At 40.4% G+C, this 22,909-nt stretch overlaps 1 protein-coding gene across 2 annotated transcripts in view; it reads right to left on the bottom strand.

Moving 5' to 3' along the window:
* Positions 1-22,909, bottom strand: part of Lgr4 (leucine-rich repeat-containing G protein-coupled receptor 4) — a 102,617-nt gene that overhangs the window by 28,620 nt on the left and 51,088 nt on the right. For both annotated transcript variants that reach the window (NM_173328.2, XM_039104411.2), the window contains exons 2-4: positions 21,438-21,509; positions 2,736-2,807; positions 1,445-1,516 (exon numbers count right to left, since the gene is read on the bottom strand). In NM_173328.2, coding sequence (NP_775450.2) covers positions 1,445-1,516; positions 2,736-2,807; positions 21,438-21,509 — 216 coding nt within the window. The remainder of the gene's footprint in view (positions 1-1,444; positions 1,517-2,735; positions 2,808-21,437; positions 21,510-22,909) is intronic.

Below are 22,909 nucleotides of genomic sequence, written 5' to 3'. Positions count from 1 at the left end.
ACTCACTGTTTTTGAGGGAGCAGTCTCCAATTTTTGTACCAACACCACTTCAACTCACCCATTTTACTAACAAATACCACATGCACTTCAAAGATACTTGTTGGCCACAAATTAGAAACAATCTATTGAAATTTTCTTGGTAATTTTTCTGTCCTGAAGTTGAAAATGAGATTTCAGTCTTCTCTTTTTTGCCTTGGAACTAGGCAAAATAATTGGTCCTTTGATCACTAAGTCTATGAAAATAATGATTCAATGTGAAGGTCTTAAAGTCAAACCAATTAATTGTAAAGTACCAAAAGAAAACAGGTCCTATTTATGATGTTCAATGAGTTCACATCTAGAGGAGTCAAACGGCTCTGCATCCTTAGATGCAGGAGGAGAAAGACTCAGCCAAATATTTTTGTAAAAGCAACTCATTCTAACTGAGTCATTTTAAAAGCCAAGTTCACTCTAGTGAGCAACAAATCCTGATATTCCATAGCTTGCCACTCTTGCAAAGTGAACTGCTTAATACACACAATCTTAACTTCTATTTGAACTAAAAACTGAACAGCTAACACCCTGGATATTGCGTTTGTGACAGGTATGAGTTAATGTTTACCTTTTACAGCAAGTGATTTATTAGTATGTTTTTGCTCTAACACTCACTTTACACTCACTACTAGAATTCTGCTAAGAAACTCAGATTAGTTAGAATTCAGGAACAGGTTTGTCTGGTTTTGAATCCCTGCTGTGCCTTTACTAGCTGTGTGCTGTTCGGCAAGTTACTTAAAATTCTCTCTGCTGTCATTTGCTCATTACCTATCATGAACTCCAATGCAAGAAAAGCGTTTAGAATTCATATAAAGCCAAGCTCTTTGTGTATAAAGACTGTAAAAAAACAAAGTGCTATTTGGAAAAGCATTTAGAGTTAATTACGTGAAAAAAATCCAAAATTAAAACTCTGATTATGCCACATAAAACAAGTTTTATCTTTAAAAAAAAAAAAAAAAAAAGCCAACCTGGGAAAAGAGGCAGCTCAGGCTCAGACAGCCAAGTTATCCCCTATATGGATTCTGACCACAGGTAAGGCATTAAACTCAATTCATACCAATCACTGCTGCCTAAACCCGGATCACATCTATGGCTGTTAGGACACAAGACATCAGATCTGTACATCTCTAACTCTGGTCTCAAAGAGCTGTGACCAGCAGCCATGTACGTATTGACACTAGTGCACCCCGCACTCACAGAAGACCCCCAGCCTCTGAGTCAAGAAAGAAAGTACACTGAAGGACCACCTTCTGCCTTACAAAGATATTTTGATAACAGCGATTGGCCATCCCCATTTTCATCCCAGGGAAGAGGATAATCTCCTCTGGCCTTGGGCTTTCCTTTCCTTATTCATTTAGCAGCCAGAGTGGCCTCCCAATGACCCAGAGTGTGGAAGACAAAGGCTACTTACAAAGACTGCAAAGCACTCAGTCCGTGAATGGCTTCACTGGGCACTGTTCTCAACTGATTATTCTGGAGTGTTCTAGAAGGAAAATTTTGGTTAGTGGTTAATAAGCAATTGTTACAATTTTTTCCCATATAAGAATATGGAGCAATTTATTTCCCTAAAAAAAATATCAAAACTGGAGTGGGCGGGGTAGAAAACATCGAAGGCAAGAAAACTGCAAAATGTTAAGAAGCATTTACTGTAAACTCAGAGATGATATTTACGCTGCTATTCCAGGCCATCTATAATGGAGCTGTGAGGTGATCCACATTTCCAGGGCTTGTTTCTTTCCCTAGGCTAAGATTCACTAGGATTTGTAACAAATTTACTGGGGTGTCTCAGCAACAAACCCATTGGAATTTCTAATGCCTACTCAAATTGGAAGAAAGCAGAGCCAAAAAGAAACCTGGGCATTAGATAGCAACAGGCAGTCAGTTTGCAAGCAAGGAGAGCAGACACTGGGCCTTAAGGAGCAGCAGTCTCAGTGCCTGCAGGCTGAGTATAGACATCATCAAGTCTCAGGCCTGGGAGAGCTGAGACCGGAAGAACAGAGACGAGCATCTCTATGAAAAACAAAATCTTTCCCATTTTTACCTAAAGGCAGTCTTGTCATGTTAATGACTATTTGACATGAATCATAACCACAGAATAGAAGTAACAGGACTACCTAAATACACTGAACTAGAGGCCTTGTGACTTCGTCCAGAGCAGTAGTGACAAAAGTAGGTGAAACAGTGGCTGTCAGCCCACATGATCTTCAGTCTGTCACCCTCCAAGCTCCTGCATGGCCAGGAATTTCTCTTCTGATCTCTGATTATCTTTATAAATCATGAATGTGATTCACCTCGCTTCAATTTCTTCAGCTCTAAAATGCTTTTAACATGTAAAGCACTTACAAAGCTCTCTCCCTTTAGGGTTGGCTAATTAAAAACCCTTGTAGCTATAAAGAAAGTAGAAATGAAACTCCACCAATATAGCTTAAAAATGGTTTTGAGTCAGTACGTTAGTAGCATGGCGAGTCTGTGATGCCTTGGAGTTCAGAATACTTAGTATTTAGAATTTTTATCCTTCGTTATCTAGACCCAAGTTTGCCTAGAGCAACCTCTAGCCTGTTCCCCTACCCATTGGCCATGCCTTAAATCTTTTAATCCTCAACTAAAAGACACTGTGCTTAACCTAGCTGCAAGCACATTGACTATGCGGAAAGCAAACACACAGCCAGCTGTGGCGCTCGATCTAAAACTGCATTACTTACAGGACTTTGAGTTCTTTCAGCCCAGACAAGGCTTTTGGATGGATAAAAGAAAGGTCGTTACCAGCCAGTTGTCTAGAAAAAAAAAAGTAACAAGAGAAAAAAATAGTAATTCAAAGTTAAAATTCAGAATCCACAGTAACCTTATCTGTGATTAAAACTCTATGCTAAACATTTCTCAAGACGACATGACATTAAACAGGGACTTAACATCTGCTAAAGCGGTCCCAAGATTCTTCCAGTGAATTAAGAATGTCTAGATTTTTTTTTAAACTTCCAATACAATAATTTAAGTAGGCACATTTTTATTCTGGTGAGGTCAAGCAAGCCAAAACACATTAAGCCAAATTAAGTTTGCTATTCACGGTCACTCTGCAGCTTGCAGTGTTTTCTGAGGGCCTCATAAATACAGGCTACTAGTCAGCAGGCAGGACTGTTTACACAGAGCAGAGCAAACCAGTCTGTCAAGGAAGAATGCTTTCAGGAGGCAAGTCAGCCTGTTATCTTCACAGAAATCCACAACAGCATACTCCAGACAAAGAGGGTTTGGGATCCTGGATTTCAAATAAAGGCCTAAAAGCACACATTTAAAGAAAAGTTTCCCTGAAGAAATTATTAAGTAGAGCATTTAAGTGGGGGGAAAGTGAGCAAGAAAGACTATGAATTCTTTTGTGTTCTTTCTCCACTTTTCCTCCCATTTCCTCAGGACTATGGCACAGAAGTTGTGTTTCCCTGTCATGGAGCACAGGACCCCGCCTCTTGGGTCCACCAGGTTTAGTCTTTCAAGCAGCTGGATTCTATAACTGATTTTTTTAAAAAGTCTTTCCATGTCTTCCTTTTAAATGCTTCTACTTATAATTTAGTTTCAATTAGCTTTTAAATTGATAAAGCAACTTTTATAATTTCTCCTTTAAAAAGGTCTATTTCCAGTCAAATAATACATGTCTATAATCAGAAGGCCAAGACAATACAATCTCAAGATCAAAGCCATGCTGTAATATACAGTGAGTCCCTCTCTCAAAAATAAGAATGCAGGAGCTGGAGAAATGGTTCGGCTATTAAGAGCCCTGGCTGTTCTTCCAGAGAGTTCTATGCACACAGATGATAGTTCAACTATCTGTAACCCTAGTTCCAGGGGATCTGGACCCTCTACTGACCATTGAGGGCACTGGGGACATATGAGGTATATGTACAAACAAACAAAACACTTATACACATTAAAATAAAATAGATATCGAGAAGGAAAAAAAAACCAAAGAATTTCCTTTGTTCTCTCTGATCACTCTGTAAGCATCCTACTTCCCTGGGCTTGAGTTCATTCGTTCACTATCAAGTTCTAGTTGCCAAACACAATATCCTCTCCCTCTTCTTTAATCTGCTATATTTACCTTGATTTTAGGGACACAGGGAAAACATCCTTAGGAACTCTAAAATTCAAAGTAATGTCTGAAATTCTACTATAAGAGCCTTGCTTTCTTCTAAGGCTTTATACACTTAAAATGCATGCAGCATGAAAAAATGTGACTCTACATGACCTCTGGTCCACAGCAGACATATGTTACACAGATGGGTGAAATAAAACAATTCAGAAACCCCAACGGTGCAGATGATAAATAACTTCTTCCTCGGTAAATGGTAATGATGCTGGATTCTCAGTCAAGCCTCAAGTTTACCATGGGGTGTAGGCCGTCACTCATCATGTCCTTCAAGCCTAGTGTCTGTACCACATGCCCTCTGAGGCTTCTAATGTGGTGTCCCAACATCTTAATCCATACCATCAACCTTTTAAATGACATCTAAAATGGCATCATAGCCTAAAGAATCTAAGCAGACAAAGCCAACATGGTGCTTTATTAAGTGATAAGTGACTTATAATTTGCTTACTTTGTAAAAATTAGCAAAACTTGAGCTATATTTTATGAATGCCTAAGTTAATGGAAAGCAAACATTTAAGCTCAATGAAGCAGAAGTAGACAACAATAACAGTATATGTGATGAAAAAAATTTTCCCATGGCTTTACTTCTATGCTGGTCCAATAAAATCTCCTCTTTTGCATTTCCTCAGTGGAACTTCTGAACCCTTTCTGGTGGGCAACTGCCCAATTCATGAATTGTTGTTTGCCAAAACCAATCTTAATTGGTTGGAGAGATGTTATCAAAGATAAAAGCTTGGCTGACCTTGCAAAGCACCTGAGTTCAATCCCTAGCACTCACTGGGCAGCTCCCAACCAGCCATGACTTCACCTCCAGAAGAGATCTCACACCTCTGGCTTCCACAGGCAGTTGCAACTCATGTGCAACATAACCATGTTCAGACATATCATGTGTACTTCAGATGCCAACACACATAGCTAGAAATAGACAAATCAAGAATCATGGAGCCTGCCTGGGTCTGTGCTGGGTCCACTGCATACATGCTGTACTTGTGTAGGTTTGGGGTTTTGTGAGACACTCTTGACTGCTCTTGGGATGCTTTTCCTCCAGGGTTGCCTTGTCCAGCCTTGATACGAGGGCTTGGGTCTAGTCTTATGAATCCTGTTATGCCACGTTTAGTTGGTATCACTAAGAGGCCTGCTCTTTTCTGAAGGGGAATGAGGAGCAGTGGATCCAGAGGAGTGGTGGTGGTGGTGGTGGTGGTGGTGGTGGTGGTGGTGGTGAACTGAGAGAGTGGAGGGAGGGTGTAACAGCAAGTATTCAGGATAGGATCCATAAGGGAAGAATAAATAAAAAGAAAAAACTACTGTACACCAATTTCTGTTTTTAAAATATCAGTCTTTCCCCACTGGGGATTAGCATACAAACCAGAAAAATAGAAGAAGACAGTTTTACTCTCTCTTCTATGAAACCCTTTCAAAATATTTCCCCTCTTGCTCCCAAACCTCCCCAAGTAACCAGCGTCAATGTTACATCATCTCAGTGCCTCACCATGGAGCCTAACTGACACTCTTTAAACACCCAATGGCCCCGCTTCTCCCTTGAAGGAAACCCATAAATAAGTAACTACAGCACCAAATTAAACATGGGCACAGGCTACCTTCTGGCCATTTATTGCACATTAATCTCACAGGCCAAGTACAAATGCTTCTCAGAATGAAGTACACATCCCACACTTCCATTCCCATCCATAGCTGTGTATCTTCTGATGGTCCTTCCTGCACTGGGGATGTAGCTGAGAGCTTGCTTAACAGGGACAAGGCCTTGGAGTCAATCTCTACCAGAGCCAACAGAACAAATAAAAGAGTTCTTTGCAAACACTCCTGGTGCCAAAACACAGCTTCCAGTGGCCCACCTCTGTGCAAACTCCACATAAGCAATGAAAGGATTTGCCCCACTCAAGCTCCCTCAGTAAATTCAACTAAGAATGCTCACAATTGAAACACAGCATTTAAAAGACCACATTTTTCAAAGCTTGGACTGCACCATAAGAGCCTTAAGAGGCAGTAGCCATCTTTCCCCAAGTGCCTCCAATAGTCCTGTTAACTCTGCTCTTCCCATCTGTCCTTAAAACCTGGGCTGAAAGCATCCACCAAAAATGAAATCCTATAAACACAGCTTTCGAGGGTCTTTCACCCCTTGTCTCTAACATTAGCTTTTACCATCCTGATGTCTGTGGGCCCTCCTTGGGAAATTTAACATTCTATGCCATGACCACGAGAAAGAGTACTTTATGAAGTAACCGAGCCAGTGGCAAAATACATCTGATAATCTTAATTTGTCAACGAAAAAGACTGTTTAACCACATTAGTCAAAATATTTGCTTCCTTTTCCCCAAATCTCTGCCTCTTTATAAACTATGTGAATGCTAAAGTAACCTGGTTTCAAAGAGCATTCCATTTCTCCTTGACTTATTGTTAATAGAAACGACACAGTGAGAGAGCTCTGTGCACGGGGCTTATCCTGAAACACAAGCCAAAGGTCTGGAGAACTGAAATAAACACCGTGAGTGTGGTGGGTGGATGATAATGTATTACAGGAGGCACACCACTCGATGACTGTTTCTTGGGAGAAAATACGGCAGATGCAGCCTTCCTCTCCTGTAGTTTATGGAGCTGCTGTGGTGAGGAACGATACCCGCTGCAGCTTCAGCAGTCACTCCCCAGAACCTTTCTCACAGACTGCTCACTTTTCACGCTCCTGCAAGCCAGTCAGGACTTCTTGTAACAACACATCTTAGGGGTGCTTCGTGTCTTGAAGTTCAGATCCAATAAAAAACAAAGTAAATAAGTGACAGGACTTGGGGCTGGGTCCCCTAGTCCTTAGGAAACAAACATCTAAGATCTTATGAGGTACAGTAAGTAGTCAAAATAGATGGCATGCAGTTGTTCTTTCATATTAATCACATGACAACAACAACTATGCTTTTCTAAAGCACCAGAGAGGTTAGGTGACTTGGCAAAAATCACACAGCTACAAAGTGGAAGAGTCAGCATTCTAGTGCTTGCTTAGAGCTGCCTCAATGTTTATCTATTTGTTCCTGACCTGAGGTGCTTCTGTGGTGTCACCAAAGATTAGGAAATCTTTCCCAGAGGAGAAGTGGAACACTATGGACTTGGGCAAGCTAACAGCTTTGTTTGAGTATCAACAGCTCTGCCCTAGCAGCCCAAAGCTGACAAACTGTGCATATGCATTAGGATTCTGAGCTGCAAGTATGGGGGAATTTCCCAGCAGACTAACAGTCCATGCCTCACTCAGTCAAAGATATAGGGACTCTTACTGGGCCTACGGTGGCTGAGCCTGAGGAAAAGTATAACCAGTGATGCCTTTTAACAAAGAACAGCTGTTTCCCATTCCACGCCTGGGTTTGTACTTCTGTGCCACAGACAATTGTCTAACTTCAGGGATACTTGGGGGCCTAGCTGAAGGTCTCAGAAAACTTTATTCCATAAAATGCCTCTTGGTTCATTATTAGTACACTCCTCAGCAGCTGTTAATTTCTAATGAAATATCATCAAGGTGAGAGCAGAAGGTAGCTGTGGTATAATTCTTTTTGCAAACACAGATAGATAGTCCCAGGCATCATGTCTTTCCCCTGTGTACCTCAGTAGCTACTGGCTCCCAAGATAGTGAGAATTGCTCTACAAGGTTTCAAGACATGCACTCCTAGTCTTTCTGTGGTATGAGTTTAGGCTCTAATATTATTCACCTCGATTACTCCCATGAACTTCCACAAGACTTCTGCTTCAGCCTACTTAAATACTGTGAGGGAGCCGGTGAGGTGACAGCAGTTAAAAGTACATGTTGCTTTTTCAGAGGACCTGGGTTCAGTTCCCAGAAGCCACATGGTAGCTCACAATCATCCATAACTCACTACAGGGGATCTGACCCCATCTCTGACTTTCCGATGTTCAATTCTGGGAAAAAAAAAATTCTAAAAACCTCATTTTCCTCCCAGTGAATTTTCTAGACCTTCAATGTAAGTCTCTTTTTTTACACCTTAACTCAGTGTTCTTGTTTCCTACAACTTAGTATTGACTGTTACATATCCAAACACATCAGAATTTTCTATATAACTCACCACTCACACCAGTTTTCTTCACCTGAATTAACCCTGTGTCCCAACCTCTGCCAATTGAAACCAGTTGACAACACCTTCCTGTAGTTCCACAGGAGTCTGAAATAGAACTTTCTCACTGGTGTCTTGAGCACTTCACACTTTACACTTCCCCCTCTTCCACCACCACCATCTTTCTCTGTGGCTTTATAGTGTGTGTGTGTGTGTGTGTGTGTGTGTGTGTGTGTGTGAGTGAAGGGACTAAATTATATTCATTTTGCATTCTTGCATGAGACCATATATACAGAAGATATGTGCAATGCCTCAAGCCCCAATATAAGACTCATGAGAACCTAATATTGGTACTTAAAAAATTGGAGAGCTGCCTGATATTCTTTCCTCTTCCATTCTAGTCCCTCAGTCTCATCCAGACTCTTAACAGGAAGTAGTACTTGGCTGGAATCTAAGGTAGCAGGTGCCAGTGCAACTCTTACCTCTCTTAATGGATGCTGCAAGTAAGGAGGAGCTTACAGTTGGAAAGACCAGTTCACAGGTCAACATTTACACCTCAAGTTACTGCACTGTATACACAAACATGAAAAGCTGAAACAAGTCCAACAGCACTTGAAATAGTGATCCCAGACAGTGTACCTCAGGACAGGTCTTATTTACCCTACTGGCTACCACAGTCTTAGGAGCAAAGAAAGCAGAGAGAGAGGAGAGATGAGCAAGAGTTGATGGTAGGGAGACGTCAGTTCCCTAGGCTTGTGTTCTCCCAGTGTATCAAAGCCATTCCAGGGAGGGTCCAAGTGGTGTAGGGTGAGTATCTGTTTTATGGTTATTATTCATAAGCATCATGGATACATATTAAGAGCTCCTTAGAGGGGAAGCTTTGGAGAATGACAGTTTCAATGACATATCTACTTTTAATGAATATACTACAGGAAACATGGGAAATAGATCAATGGATATGAGTGAGCAAGTCCCACTTCAGAAGGAAGTAGGCGAGAAGATTGACAACTCCATGCGCTGTACACAGGGAGACTGCGATTTCTTCATTTGGGATACAACTGAGAGGAGAGGTTGGCTGTAGAGATGGCTCAGCAGTTAAGAGCACTTACAGGTCTTGCAAAGGACCCAGGTTCAGTTCCCAGCACCCATATGGCAGTTTACCACCATTTATAACTCCAGTTCCACATGATCCAATGATTCTTCCAATCCCCAAAGTTCTTGCACACATGTGGTACATGTATGTACACTCAGCAACATACACATACACATAAAATCAAATATTTTTTAAGTGAAAAGGAGAGAAGCTACTGTAAAGTGCAGAGTAAACCAGCAGGTGTTATTTGCACAAAACCACTGCACTGGGGCCATTATATAAATTTCATGGTGGCCAGAATTCCAGTCAATATTTAGGAGAGCAAAGACTGCAATCTGTACACTGACCAGACTGAGTTACTGAGTTGAGGGGTATGTAGCAGCTGTTCTGAGGAGACACAAAGTACAGAATGGACAGTGAGACCATATCAACTGTGGACGAAGGCAGGAGACATGTTCACCACACAAGACAGCTTTACAAAGACAGCTCTTCTCACATCATGAGGAGGTTGAGAAGTAGGCTGCACACCCTTGCAATTCACTCGTGTCCCTAACCTTCATTCTGTAGGTGATTACAAAATGATCTGGCACTGTGCTACTGTTAAGCCTACTGAAAAGTACCACAGTACTTACTGCCCCTCAGTCTAATCAATACTCTTCTGCCTTCAGCAATGTCGTCTTTCCTCCTCTACTGCTTCTCTCTACACTACCTTTGAAGATAAACAAAAGGAAATATTACAGCTCAAACCCAAACACATCCAAGCTGCCTCTCCTGTAATGTCACTGTGTCCCTCAAGTGGGCCGGTGTCAGTCATACTGCTTATAAAGTACACTAGCTAGACCACCAACCTCGGTGTTTCCTGTAAAGGCAGTTCCAAGTCAAGCCTAGGCAAGTGCAGCCACCAGACAGCATCTGACAGGTGGTGGGTGTCACTCTTCCAAATATTGAAATCAGCAGGATATAAAATGTTAGCGTCCATTTTCAATAGCATAAAACACTTCTACTATTAATTCTAAGTCATATATTAATGTAAATTTGAGGCCCTGACTGTAGATCAGAACTATGGGGTGTTTGCTGAAAAAATAAAAATTGTAAGGAGTTTGGTGGTTCCTATTTGGGCTTATCTGGTATCAGTACAGACAATAAAAGTTGAGGACTCATTTGGTCCTTTCCACAATGATCCTATTACATTGGCCCTTAATACATTTAATACATGGCAACAGCTTATTACCCTGGCTCCTTCTTTAACAGATGGAGACTGTGAGCTTCTGCCCCTGTCATGCCTAGCCCAATGTCCTAAGACACCACTGAAAACACGAATCCTAGAAACACAATGGTGCAAACAAAGCAGTGGAAGTCCCAGAAGCTGAACAGAACACTGCCCTTGGTGTTTTCTACTACTAGCTTCAAGACAGCTGCCAGAAAGAGGTACTCTTGAAGTAGACCAAAAAGGCCAATAATTAAGCAGCATCTAGATCCCTTGGGACCTTCTACTTACCAGAGTTAAACCTCATTTGATACAGTAGATCAAAGTTTTCCGAAGTCCACTAACCATGCCTGGCTTACTTCCCTACTGCCTTTTCTTTCTTTTCTCCTTTACCCACCCCAATCCTAGTGCTAGGGCTCCAGCCTAGGGCCTTAGAAATGCTGAATGGTATCTCCAGCCATGTTATCCACGTTTTCCCACACCTTCAGGAAGGCTTATGTCTTCATTCAGCTCCTATTAAAAATATGTATATGTAATGTGCACACACACACAAACACACACACACACACACACACACACACATGCTGGAGGTGGTACTGCATGCCATCTAGCACTTAAGAAGCTGAGGCAAAAGAATAACAAGTTTGAAATAGACCTGGTATAAATAAACAACCATCCAGCAGAGCATCCTGGGTTCTATGAGACTCTACACAAAAAGCAAGGAAGCAAATACATCATGTAAACTGCAAAGTTTTAAGAACATACATGTATTTAGATCCTTTTCACAAAACTATCACTGTTTTTTAAAGCAGCTTGCCTTTAAAGAACACACTCTCCCCCTATCCCCACCACAGATAAACACTACTGTAATCTATGATAGAAATAATTTTATCCCTGTTAAAACTTGGCATGGGGCCATCTAATGCTCTTCCACATACTAAAGAACTTTAACTCAAAGTTAAATGATTCTACCTGCACCATATTGGCCTTTTGTGTCTCCCACTTCGTCACAGTAACCCGCATAAGGCATATTTTAGAAGTAAATCAGTTGAGAACCCTGCCACTGGTGATGATTCTGAGCAGTGATTCTAACCATTAAACATTTGCCTTTTGATGACGAGCACCTGACGCCCGTGTGAGGAAACGGTATAATGCATCTCCACCTAACACTGACCAGCAACTGTCACTGTTCTACCACGGGACAGCAAGGGACGCGCTGCCCCAGCAGAACTTGCTTCCTCTCTGTGCTGACAAAGTTTCTTGCATTGATAATTTCAAAATGAGAAATCCTTTGCCTCAATCTCTCCCCTAATTTTAAGTTCAAAGACAGGGTTACTGGGCCAACCAGATGACTCAGTGTAAAATCACCTGCTGCCAAACCTGATGCCCTTCGTTCAATCCCTGGATCCTGCAATGGCGGGACAGAACTGATGTCCAATTGTAGTCTTCTGACGTCCAAAAGTGAGCCATGATATGTATCTCCATCCTCATCCATGCACATTCATTATACACTCACGCAATAATAAGTGAATCAGAATAAAATTTAAATGTGACTATTGGCACTGGGAGCCACACGGACAGACAGCTCTGCCTTTGGAGAAAAGTCAGAGTGCACAGCATAGACTGACTTTCTGATTTACCCACATCACAAACTGGCAGGACGCACAAAGTTCAGTGGTGAGGACGGAAAGGGAGGCAGGGAAAGCTTCACAAATCAGAAAGAGCTCAGAATGAACTGTACTGAATGGCTGAGCACTAAAGCTGTTTAAACCACTGTGATCAAGATAAGAATCCATCGCCTACTGTTTAAATAGGAAATTCAGTTCTGTAACTTGCAGCCAAAAATTGTTTCAACTGACTGAATTGCCAATAAGCATTCTTCCTTTCTTACCTAGTAACAGAATCCTGACTTGAGTCCAAGTGACAAAGCTCTTATTAGCTAGCATTTCCTGTCAAAAGTCCATATTACTAAGTTCTAGCCAATGAGATGTCAGAAGTACTGTATAATTATGCTCAAGGTGGTTTCTTAAAGAAGTGACCGAGTGAAGACATCGCCATCCCTCCTTCCTCCTCCTCCTCTGAGAAGAGGCTGTTGATGGCTACAGCTACAGCAGCAACATGAGCTGGACATGAACACTATAAGCAAAGAGCTGCAGACAGGAATGTTAAATTCTACATTTCTAATAACTGTGATTTTCAATAGTAACTCCTGGTTGCTAGGCTTCGGATCTCATAGGCATGCAAATAAAAGAAAGAAAGAAAAGAAAGTGTTATGTGTTTAAGCCACTGGTTTTGTTTTGTTTTTTAAACTTTCCATTATAGTCAGATATAATTCCAATTCAAGAAATTTGGGAAAAGAGGCTAGGCTGTAACTAGCACAATTAAAGACAGTACATTAAGGGGCGAGGGAGAGGCTCTGCAGTTAGAAGCACCTGATGCTCTTCTAAGACCTGAATTCGGTTCCCAGCACTCCTATCAGGTGGTTCCCAACCACGTGTAACTCTGAGACCTGATGCCTCTTCTGGAGAGAGAGAGAGAGAGAGAGAGAGAGAAAGAGGGAGAGTGTGTGTGTGTGTGTGTGTGTGTGCGCGCGCGCATGTGTGTGTGTATCAGATAAAATACTTTTAGAAAACAGTATATTAAATATATAAAAACTAGGTAAGGAATTTTAAACATTTTTTAAAACAACAGATAAGCACCAGAACAGTAGGAAATATTCAGAAGAAAATATAATATATATTCATTAGTCATAAAACCTAGATCTATCTATCAGCATGCTAGTATTATGACAAATGAGTATAAGTAATAAGTTTCTAAAAGATTCTATTTTTTAAAGAAAGTATATTAATGTATTGAAAACCCTCTAGGTTACATGACAAAATATCAACAAAGGTTATCTCTCAGAGGTAAGATAATAATTGGTTAATCTTTTCTTCTCTGTAACTATGTGTCCAGGTTTTGAACATCGAGTTTCTATTAATTTTATAATCATTTTTGAAAATTCTAGCTTTTATCAAGTTGTTTATACTTGATAGCTCTCCAATACAAATATTTGCAGCACATCCATCATAACCATCTCTTAAGTACAGATAGCACTCAAAGCAACTGATGACAACAGAGAAGGTAAAGAAAGAGCTGAGCCAGAGTCCCTATGATGGAATACAGTGTCACTGAATGTGCTATTGAATAAGTAAGAGTAGAAATGGCTCCATTTATTACTTTGTTGGAAAACTTAACTATGCTAATAGAAAATCAAATACATCTTCGTTTACTTGTAATTCTATTATACTAAAAGAACAAATAACCATCATTGATTAAGATACATAAAGGACCTAACAATACGTAGTTTCGTTTGCCTCTCTACACTTTTTGTGTCGTATGTCACTTTACCAGTGAACTTGGAATTTCCCAGTTTGATTTCGTCTAGCTTGCTATTAATTTCTCATTTACTACACTCAAAACTTGACGATATCACGTTTTCTTCATCTATATTCATGAGCTACTAAGCATTTAAAACTAAGTTATAGATGTAGTTCAGTGAAACTTGGTAAATTGATATTATCTCCTATTTAAAGGAAGAATTCTTCAACAATACTTTGATCACATCAGATTGATCCATTAAAGAAACATTTCATGCAGATGTAGCTTGAAGCTGCATTTTAGTAGGCTGAGATATCCATGGTTTCTCTACATACCTTCCTGCTTTCATCCGCTCACTTTGGGGGACCATTTCTACTAGACATGGACTGATGAACCAAGTTAGACCATACCATCGAAACAGGATGGCTATTTTAAGAACAAGCAAGGGAGGCAAGACTGCCAAAGTCCTTCCAGGTCTCTGCTCAAAGCAACAAGGAATACGTTAGACATTAATTTAGGATTTTAGATGCAAAGACACACTGAGATTACTGAAGGTTTGAGTCCCCACCATATGAAAACAGAATATTTACAACAGGAAAGGAACCAAAGACAGAGAAGTAGGAATCAAAACTGAACAACTGAGAACATGTGAAAACTCTTGTAACTTAAGCCTCAAGGTCCAATGCCAGCTGAAGCAGCTCCATCTTTACACATTCCTGTTCTCCACGGAACAATTCTCTACCATGCCTCGGTGGTGTTTGTGTCTTAAACCTGGTGGACTCTTGTACCATACAGACCAGATTACAGGCTTCATTCGCTCTGTACAGCCCAGAAGCTGTGTGCTGGCATCCCCCGAATACCTGTTTCTTAGAGAACTTCTTTCCCCCACGTGGTACTGTCACTGCTCTGCTGAAACAACTCAAAAGCTACTCAAAGCAACTGAGGTGATTTTTCAGTGTCTGGCTATGGGCATCTCTCTAGCATGTCAAAGCTGATCCCTTTGTTTGGTTATGGAACCCTCCTCTTCCACAGCTCCTGGGGAAGAGTTCTGCCCCAGTTCTCAGCTGGCACTTGCCCTCTTCCCACACCTTGATTCAAGTGTTTCCCAAGGAGTTGTCCTTGGCCCTCTTCCCTTTTCTTCTGCCCTCTATCCCTTGACAATATTTTACAATCTCCAGTTTCCAATAATTGTCACATAAAAGATTCTCAACTCTACACCCATAAATCTCCATTCTGCATTCCATTCATATATGCCCCAATCTACATTCTGTGGAACTCAAGATGCTAACTTGAAATTAAATTTGATACTTTCTCTTCTAAAATAATTTCTTTTCATGTCTCTAATTTTAACAACTTGTGAAAAAATTAAAGTTAAGTACTGATCTTACCTCAGCTGAGATATCCCCTAATTCAAATTTACATGGACAGACAGGCAGACAGACAGACAGACAGACAGACAGACAGACAGACAGACACACACACACACACACACACACACACACACCCCAATTCGCTTTTTAGACAGGATCTCTGTGTTGCCCAGGCTGGCCCAGAACTTACAATGTTGACCAAGTTGGCTGTGAATTCACAGAGATCTGCCTGCCTCTGTGTCATCCATGCTGGGACTAAAGAAGTACGCCACCATGCTAAACCTAGATTCTGATGCCTCTTTTTAACAGCTAGCTCCATTGGCTAACTCCATTATCTCTCTAACCTCTCTCAATTCTAAGCTCTCTACTATGAGATTACATTGACAGAAAGCTTTATCTTCTTGGTATGATATGAACTAGTCCCTGGCTTAAAAAAAGAAAAAACAAAAACAAAAAAACAAAACAAAACAAAAGAAAAAACCTTCAACAGTCACCCACAACCCTTGCCTACCAAGAAAGGCCCCCAGTCTGGCTCTAAATGCCTTTCAAGGTTTCTTTCTATGGTTGCTTTCAGTAATTCAGCACTACCTCACTAGCATTTTCACTACCCATCTCAGTGTGTCTCGCTTTCCCTGCTTGAATGTCTTTACGTATCTCCTCATAAATAACTCCTACCAACCCTCAAGGCTCTCTAGAAATGCCAACTCTTTGATGAGCTCTTCTTTAATCTTTCTTGCTAGAAGTAATTTCCCTTTTCCTTTGAACTCTCATAGCTGGAATACACTATTCCTTTCCCTTGAAGTCAAGAATCTCATTTAATTCAGCACTGAACACAGTGTTTTAGTTGACAAAGGCTTACTGAACTAACAAATGATGTAGTAAGTCTTTCTTTTCCTTGGCCTTCCCACTTGTACAGGAGACATAGCCAATATGACTGATAGCAGGCCCAACTACTAATGAATTCTGCCAGCTGTCCTTCTGTGAGAAGCTCTACTTTCTCAAAGAACTAGATGGGTTAAAACAAAACAAAGAGAAAAACAATCTAAAAGGGCCTAGTCCATAACTGTTAGGTTGCAATTAATGAAGCAAGCTCCCTTCCATTTCTTCCCTTTCTGTATTACTTTCTAATCTGAGAATTTTCCAAATGACCCATTATAAAAAAGGTAAGAATCATACAAGTAAAGAGGCTTCTTGTGCTCACTACACAATTGCTAGGTTGGTGATCTTCATGATCTTCAGTCCTCGTATTTAAGTAGTACAAAGGAGGAACAAGGGAACACTACTAAACAACTGAGTCTATCGCAAGGCGACTGAAAAGAGGCTTGGCTTTATCTGAGACATCCAGCACAGCTTATCTGGAAGGTTTCATCAAGGAAGTAAATGTGAAGTGAGTTCCCCGTAGTTTGGAAGCAAAGGTCAGTCCTTCTCAGTGCAGTAGCAGAAGAGAACAACGGCCAGTCACTATCTCTGCCAGGGAAGCACACACTGAGATTAACAATAACCCATTTGAAATTTCTCGATTTTTTTTTCATATTTTCTACCTGAACCCATTTATAAAAATAACTAAAATTGTTCAAGCTTGGTAAAAGGTAATTACTGCTAGGTAGAACTGGAATAATAGTGGCAGGCTACACCGACTGAGTTTATATGCTCAAACCTTAACCAGCACTTGCACGGTGCCTAAGAGGAAACAGAATGTATGTTCGAGAATTACAGATGAGACAGTGAAGGCCTCGAAAAGGTGAAATTTTTGATGTGGTCAAATACTCTGCATTTGGTTCCCCATCCCTGCTGAATTGTTTACACACTCCTTTCATAAAGTAGTGATTCCATTTAGTACTGAACAGATTAAATAAAACAAGTAACAATGAGCCGGTGTTCAGAATCCTAGCCTTCACTCTAGTATCATGAAGCCTTAAGAGTCAAAGTGTTTCGAAATGATAGAATTATCTTAGTCATAAAGTGTATTCAATAACTGACTGAATGCCAACATTGGCAGTAGCTTCAACTGTTGTTGCTACATAGCTGTAATATCTACAGGAACTTTTCAGTGACAGCCTGCGGAAAAGTAGCTGGTATTTATTCTTCCTGCTGCTTCTACCTAAGCCATTTTCAAACTCTAAATCTCAACCATTCCCCAAATGGCTAGCACTGCCCTGACAAGTCCAGAAGAAACCAACGCATGTGTGGTTGTACAGATAGTATCAGGCAGTAGAGCCTGACACTGTTGCATGAACGCTTTCCCAGAATCCCTGCTTTCTTTGAATACCACATACCAGCCTACTCCAATTCCTTCCTCCGTGCAAAACTACCTCTTCTCCGCATATTTCAATAGAAAGACAGCTTAGAGCTTAGAGTGACTATTGAAATTTCTATACCTCTCATGGACAGATGTTTTTACATGTTATCCAATATTCTTTTATAGTAGTCCTATGAGGATTCTCATTTTAAAGACTACGAAGGTGAGATTTAAAAAAAAAAAAGGGGGGGGTTGGGGATTTAGTTCAGTGGTAGAGCGCTTGCCTCGCAAGTGCAAGGCCCTAGGTTCGGTCCCCAGCTCTGAAAAATAGAAAAGAAAAAAAAAAAAAAAAAGCAAGGGACTGTCCTAAGACCTGAGAATCTGGCATATACTGACTTTAGTGCTATGGGAGAATATTACTGATTAACAATTTTTCTGAGCTATAAAGCTTTGAAAAGTAGATTAAGTGTGAAAATAATTAGCAACAGTATTATCTAATATAGCTAACACACATAGAAAAGGTTGGATGGAATCTCTCTAAGAGTAAGTACACATTCTTCAGAATTCAGAAGGAAAAGGCCTTTGGAACATTTCAAGACCCAGAACAACAAAACAGCAGATTTATGAACCTGAGAAAGGCCCAAAACCCTTTCAGCCCAGGCCCTGCCTTTATAAAACCACCTGTCTTAGGGTATGAGAAAAGACTTATGCACAATGAAAGGCTTTATATGTATGGTATTAACCATTGTATCTTTAAAAAACTGAATTCTTTGGGTCCCAAGCAGACTGGTTGCCAGTGTCTCTAGTCTTAGAAACTAGCATGTAACCATTCTAGCCTCCTGATAAACCTGTCAAACCAAACCCCTCAGGAATCATTTAACTCCCCTACACCACTTGGCTAAAAACGTCATGATCCAGAATCATTTGAGAAATGTCTTTGGAAGCACTATCCAATCTTTTCATCACAATTCACTCCACATATTCCAGTCCTCTGGAAATTTCTCCCTCTAGACCATTCCACATCCTATGAACTTTTTCCAGCATATCCTTACCTGTCCTTATGGGGCCAATTCCTACACTGTGCAAAACTCAATGGAAATTATTCTAGGAATCAGAAAAGCTTCCCACATTCCACAGTCTCAAGTAAACCTAGCTTTTGGCTTCCATTCACTTTATATATACTTCAGTACAAACCGTAATCTCCCTCTGGGGTTAGGTCAACTTTATCCAACCAAGTTTCTTGGAGTGATGGAAATTATTTGTGTTTGCTTATGTGGTAGTTCTAAACATAGGTAGCTACTGACGGTAAAATGTGGTGACTCGGGGCTGGCAATGTGTTTCTGTGCAGAGTATTTGTACAGCATGTATGAGCCTTGGGCTCCATCATCACAAGCACTACAAAGAAGAAATGAACATATGAAATATGGCTAGTTCCGCTAAGGAGCTGAATTTCTGACTTCCACTCATGTCCTCATCTAAATGTTCACCCGCTTCTAGTTGCTATGCTATCAAGCAATGCGACCCAGGGGGTCGGCTCCCCACAGAACTATGCTGGATCGATGTCCCTACCAAGCACCACAAGAACTGGCAAGCAACAGGACTCGGTGTTTGCTTGAAAAATAAATGAATGTGTAAGTATGTACGAATGGTTTTTATATACCGCTGGGAAGTGAATCCACCCTATACTGTAAGCATTCCAGATCCCTACATGAAATTTGGCGAAGCTCAGCCATGTGTTATAAAGAAGAGCTCATTAACTAACACGGAAAAAACTCTGGGCAAGTCACTCATTTCTGCTTAGGGTGCTCAGCTTGACAGTCACTCTTAAATCATTTCCAGATGACTTCGGAACACATGGCTATGATGTTTATGAAACATTACAATAGTCAAGGCCGCATTACTCAGGAATGTTAAAATCAACTACATTGTTTTAAAAGGCAAAAACGAAGCTTTTTAATGTCCATATTAACTTGGAAAATAAGCTCTCTTAAATGCCTAAACTATTGCTAGAGTATTAAAGATGATTTTGAAATAAATAACTTGCAGCTCTCCTAACTGGTTTTTTTTTTTTTTAAATCCTATCCAGTATTCAGAGTGGGCATACCGGCTTAATTTGATAAGCTTTATTACTGTGATAGTAGAATACAGAGAGAACATGACCTCACTACAAAGAATTAGCAATCAAACTTAATTTGGTTCCAATTAAAACTCTCAGTTGATAAAGCTCATGAGGTTCACAAATGCTTGGTCATTTGAGATTTTAAGAAATCCAAGATGTAAAATTTCACAAAGCAGAGATTAGCCAGGTTCCCACCACAAATCACTAAAAGTGTAACTGGTAATTGCAGGTGTCAACAAAGGTGATCTGCACACACTGGTCCCCTCCAGAGTGCAGGAAGCCTCTCCATTTCCTGTCTGGTACATCATACATCGCACAGCAGCTGCTCAATGGCTGACCAACCAGTTGCTAATGTCCTTTCATTACATAATTACTTCTGTAAAGAGACACTAATCCTGAAGTCTCAAACTAGATGTGGGAAAAAAATGGAAGCAATAAAGTTTCTTAACAATTGGTTATAGTGATGAAGATAGGGATTATCTCAAACAGCATTATTTAAAAACAATTAATATTCATTATACAAAAGGCATAAATAAAATACATCATACCCTAAAATCCTTTATCCAAACATAATTTTTCCTTACGCACTTTAAAAATAACAAAATACTAGCTAGCATTTATATAACATTCTGTATTATATACTATACTAAATGTTTAAGATCTATTTTGTATGCACCAGAATAATACAGATGAGGGATTATTATTAAGCACACATTATAGTCAAAGGCTCTGAAAGTCTAAGTAATTTGACCCAATTCTTAAACTTGTGACAAATAATCTCTGTCCAATGTTTTACTGTAGAAGCATTAGGCTCAACTAAGTAGTGTGGGAAGAAAAACTTTCTCTTCCTTTTCATTAGGTCTTTAAACAGCTATTTCAATGAGCTAGGAATTCAATCTGGGTCTAACTTGACTCTTAGTCTATACTGTAAGAGAGGGGCTGGGCTAGAAGAGGCAGCTTCACTGACTTGGCTCTAATATTCAACAGACAGAGACCAGGTCATGATCTCAGGCCTGTGTCTTTTTATGCCCTTAGCATCAAACTGTAAGCTCTCCACTACCACATACCTCATAATCCATGAACTGGGACTTATATTAATTGACTCAAAGCTAATTTTACTGTCCACCAAGATTGCAAAAATGAATGCATAGTTTCCAATTCTTTTAAAAACCAAAGGTGCATTCTCTTCATTATGGACACAGGAAGCACAACTAAAGGAGAGGTTAAAACACACCAAGGATTTTGTTTCCATACACAGCTGACAGAGAAATGTTCTTAAAGTTGCTGTAGGATGCATAGCAGGCTGCTGTCACAAACTTGTACCCCACAAAGGTCATATGCAAAGAGCCAAGAGGATCTATTATCAGTTTCCTGCCGCTGTTCTCTTACTGTCAAAGAAGTCTGTTGCATCATGGCCCTGGAACACCTTGTGTTATTTCTCCTGTTCTGTTACCCATACAGCAAGTCCTTCGCCAACAATGGTAATCATGCAGGAGCCATGTTATCTGAGGATCGCACTGTAATTAACTGTGTCGCCGCGGTAATCACGGCTGTAACAATTGCAGGGAGGAAATGTCTCACAGAAGTAGCAGTTTTTAGTTCTGGCTTCAAAAATAACTTTAGTAATTATACTGCCTAAAAAAAACAACTTTGTTCTCCGCAACCCCCAAACACGATTCCTTTGCACAAAGCCCACTTGAACTAAGCTATCAGGAGTTCTCAGACAAAAATCATTAGGCTCTCTCCATAGAAAGAGCTTCCAACAAGTAGGAGTAGAAAACACACTAGTACACATTGCTCAGAGTAGTACTTACAGCTCCTCTAGAAATGGGAAACTCTTAAATGCATCTTCTGGTAACTGGGTGATATTGTTCATACTGATATCCCTGCAAAACATGAAGTTAGGAACATCATTAACTAGGTTCTGGTCGTCAAACTGTTTAAGCCAATAGAAAAGTAATTACATGCTGACACTTTGTACAGAAGCTAGAAAATAAAGACTGTGAAAGACAAGGGAACAGTCATAATCCAATTTTAGAATCAATGCTTAGAAAAGTTAACTCTTTTATGTCCCACAATTTAGAAACACACTGCAATCCTGGAATTTCCCCCTTTTAGGTGTCAGTAGAAAAAAAATATTTCAATCTACCCAGAAGAAGTAGGCTAGTGTAGGTCCCCAGTGTCCTTCAGTGGCAGGGATAATCAAAGTCCTATGCATGATCAAAATAAGCAACCACACAGCAGGATTAGATCAAATCTGGGGATGAAAATGGCTTCTGAATTATAATCAATGACTATAAAAACAAATCTTAGCTCTAGCCAATCAGACTTTCTCTAGAAACTATAAAAAGTGCTCCAGGTGGGACGTGTCAGTGGGTTTCATTTGGAGCCCGTGAACAGACGCAGGCTAGAGACAAGTGCTTACATGATAGGTATGTAGTCAGTTTAGAAAGGAGGGAACTCACTCAACGCTGTAACTCAACAATTAACCAGTGCAAACAGTTAGCGCATACTTTATTAATCATTCCCCTCTTCCCTGGCAGCTGCCTTTGAATTGACTTTCTCTTCCTTACTCCACTCAATATCAACACTGTGAAAGACATATTAACAGCCTTCTGAGGGAAGGTCCTGGCACGCTCTGGGCCAAACTGAACAACATTTTCAGCCACCTCTGCCTCTTATCTGAAGGTAAATGTAGTGGATGAGCTCTCTAATGCCAAAATCACCGTAAAGTTCAGGCATGAAGCAGCCCCATTGCTGGATTATAAGGATTGGCAGGAAATAAGGTATAACTGACATCAATTCACAAAATCTTTGTCAAAGTAAGACACCTTCAGTTCCTTAGTATAGGGGTCACTCTGCTCCACATTTTCTCTTGCTAGTATTTGGAAACTGGTATCGCATCTTTCTTCTAGCCTTTCCCTAAGCAGGTGAAAAACATCTTGGACTGGGAATGACTGAAACTTCAGTAGGACCAAAACCAGCAGGAATTGAAGCTCCAAAAAAGGAGCGGATGCTCTCAGTATAAAACTGTACCAATAATCACCCTCTGCTAACCTGGCAACCAAGGTTCACCCTGAGGCAAAATAACCTCCTCAGGGCCAACAAGAGGAGGAAAATGTGCACTTCCTATGTCTTCCTAAATGGTACATAATTCCTACAACTATCCTCACTCTAATCAAGATAGAAACCAAAGCCTGAATAATACCAAGGTTAAAAATTAGGGAAAAGGGGTAGATGGGGAACCTCAGTGACAGCAGATATTTAGCATGTGTAAGGCCTCAGG

This window comes from Rattus norvegicus, chromosome 3 (assembly GCF_036323735.1).
Source record: "Rattus norvegicus strain BN/NHsdMcwi chromosome 3, GRCr8, whole genome shotgun sequence".
NCBI lineage: Eukaryota > Metazoa > Chordata > Mammalia > Rodentia > Muridae > Rattus > Rattus norvegicus.
Note: the sequence above shows the minus strand (reverse complement) of the source record. Positions and strands in the feature narration are given on the sequence as shown.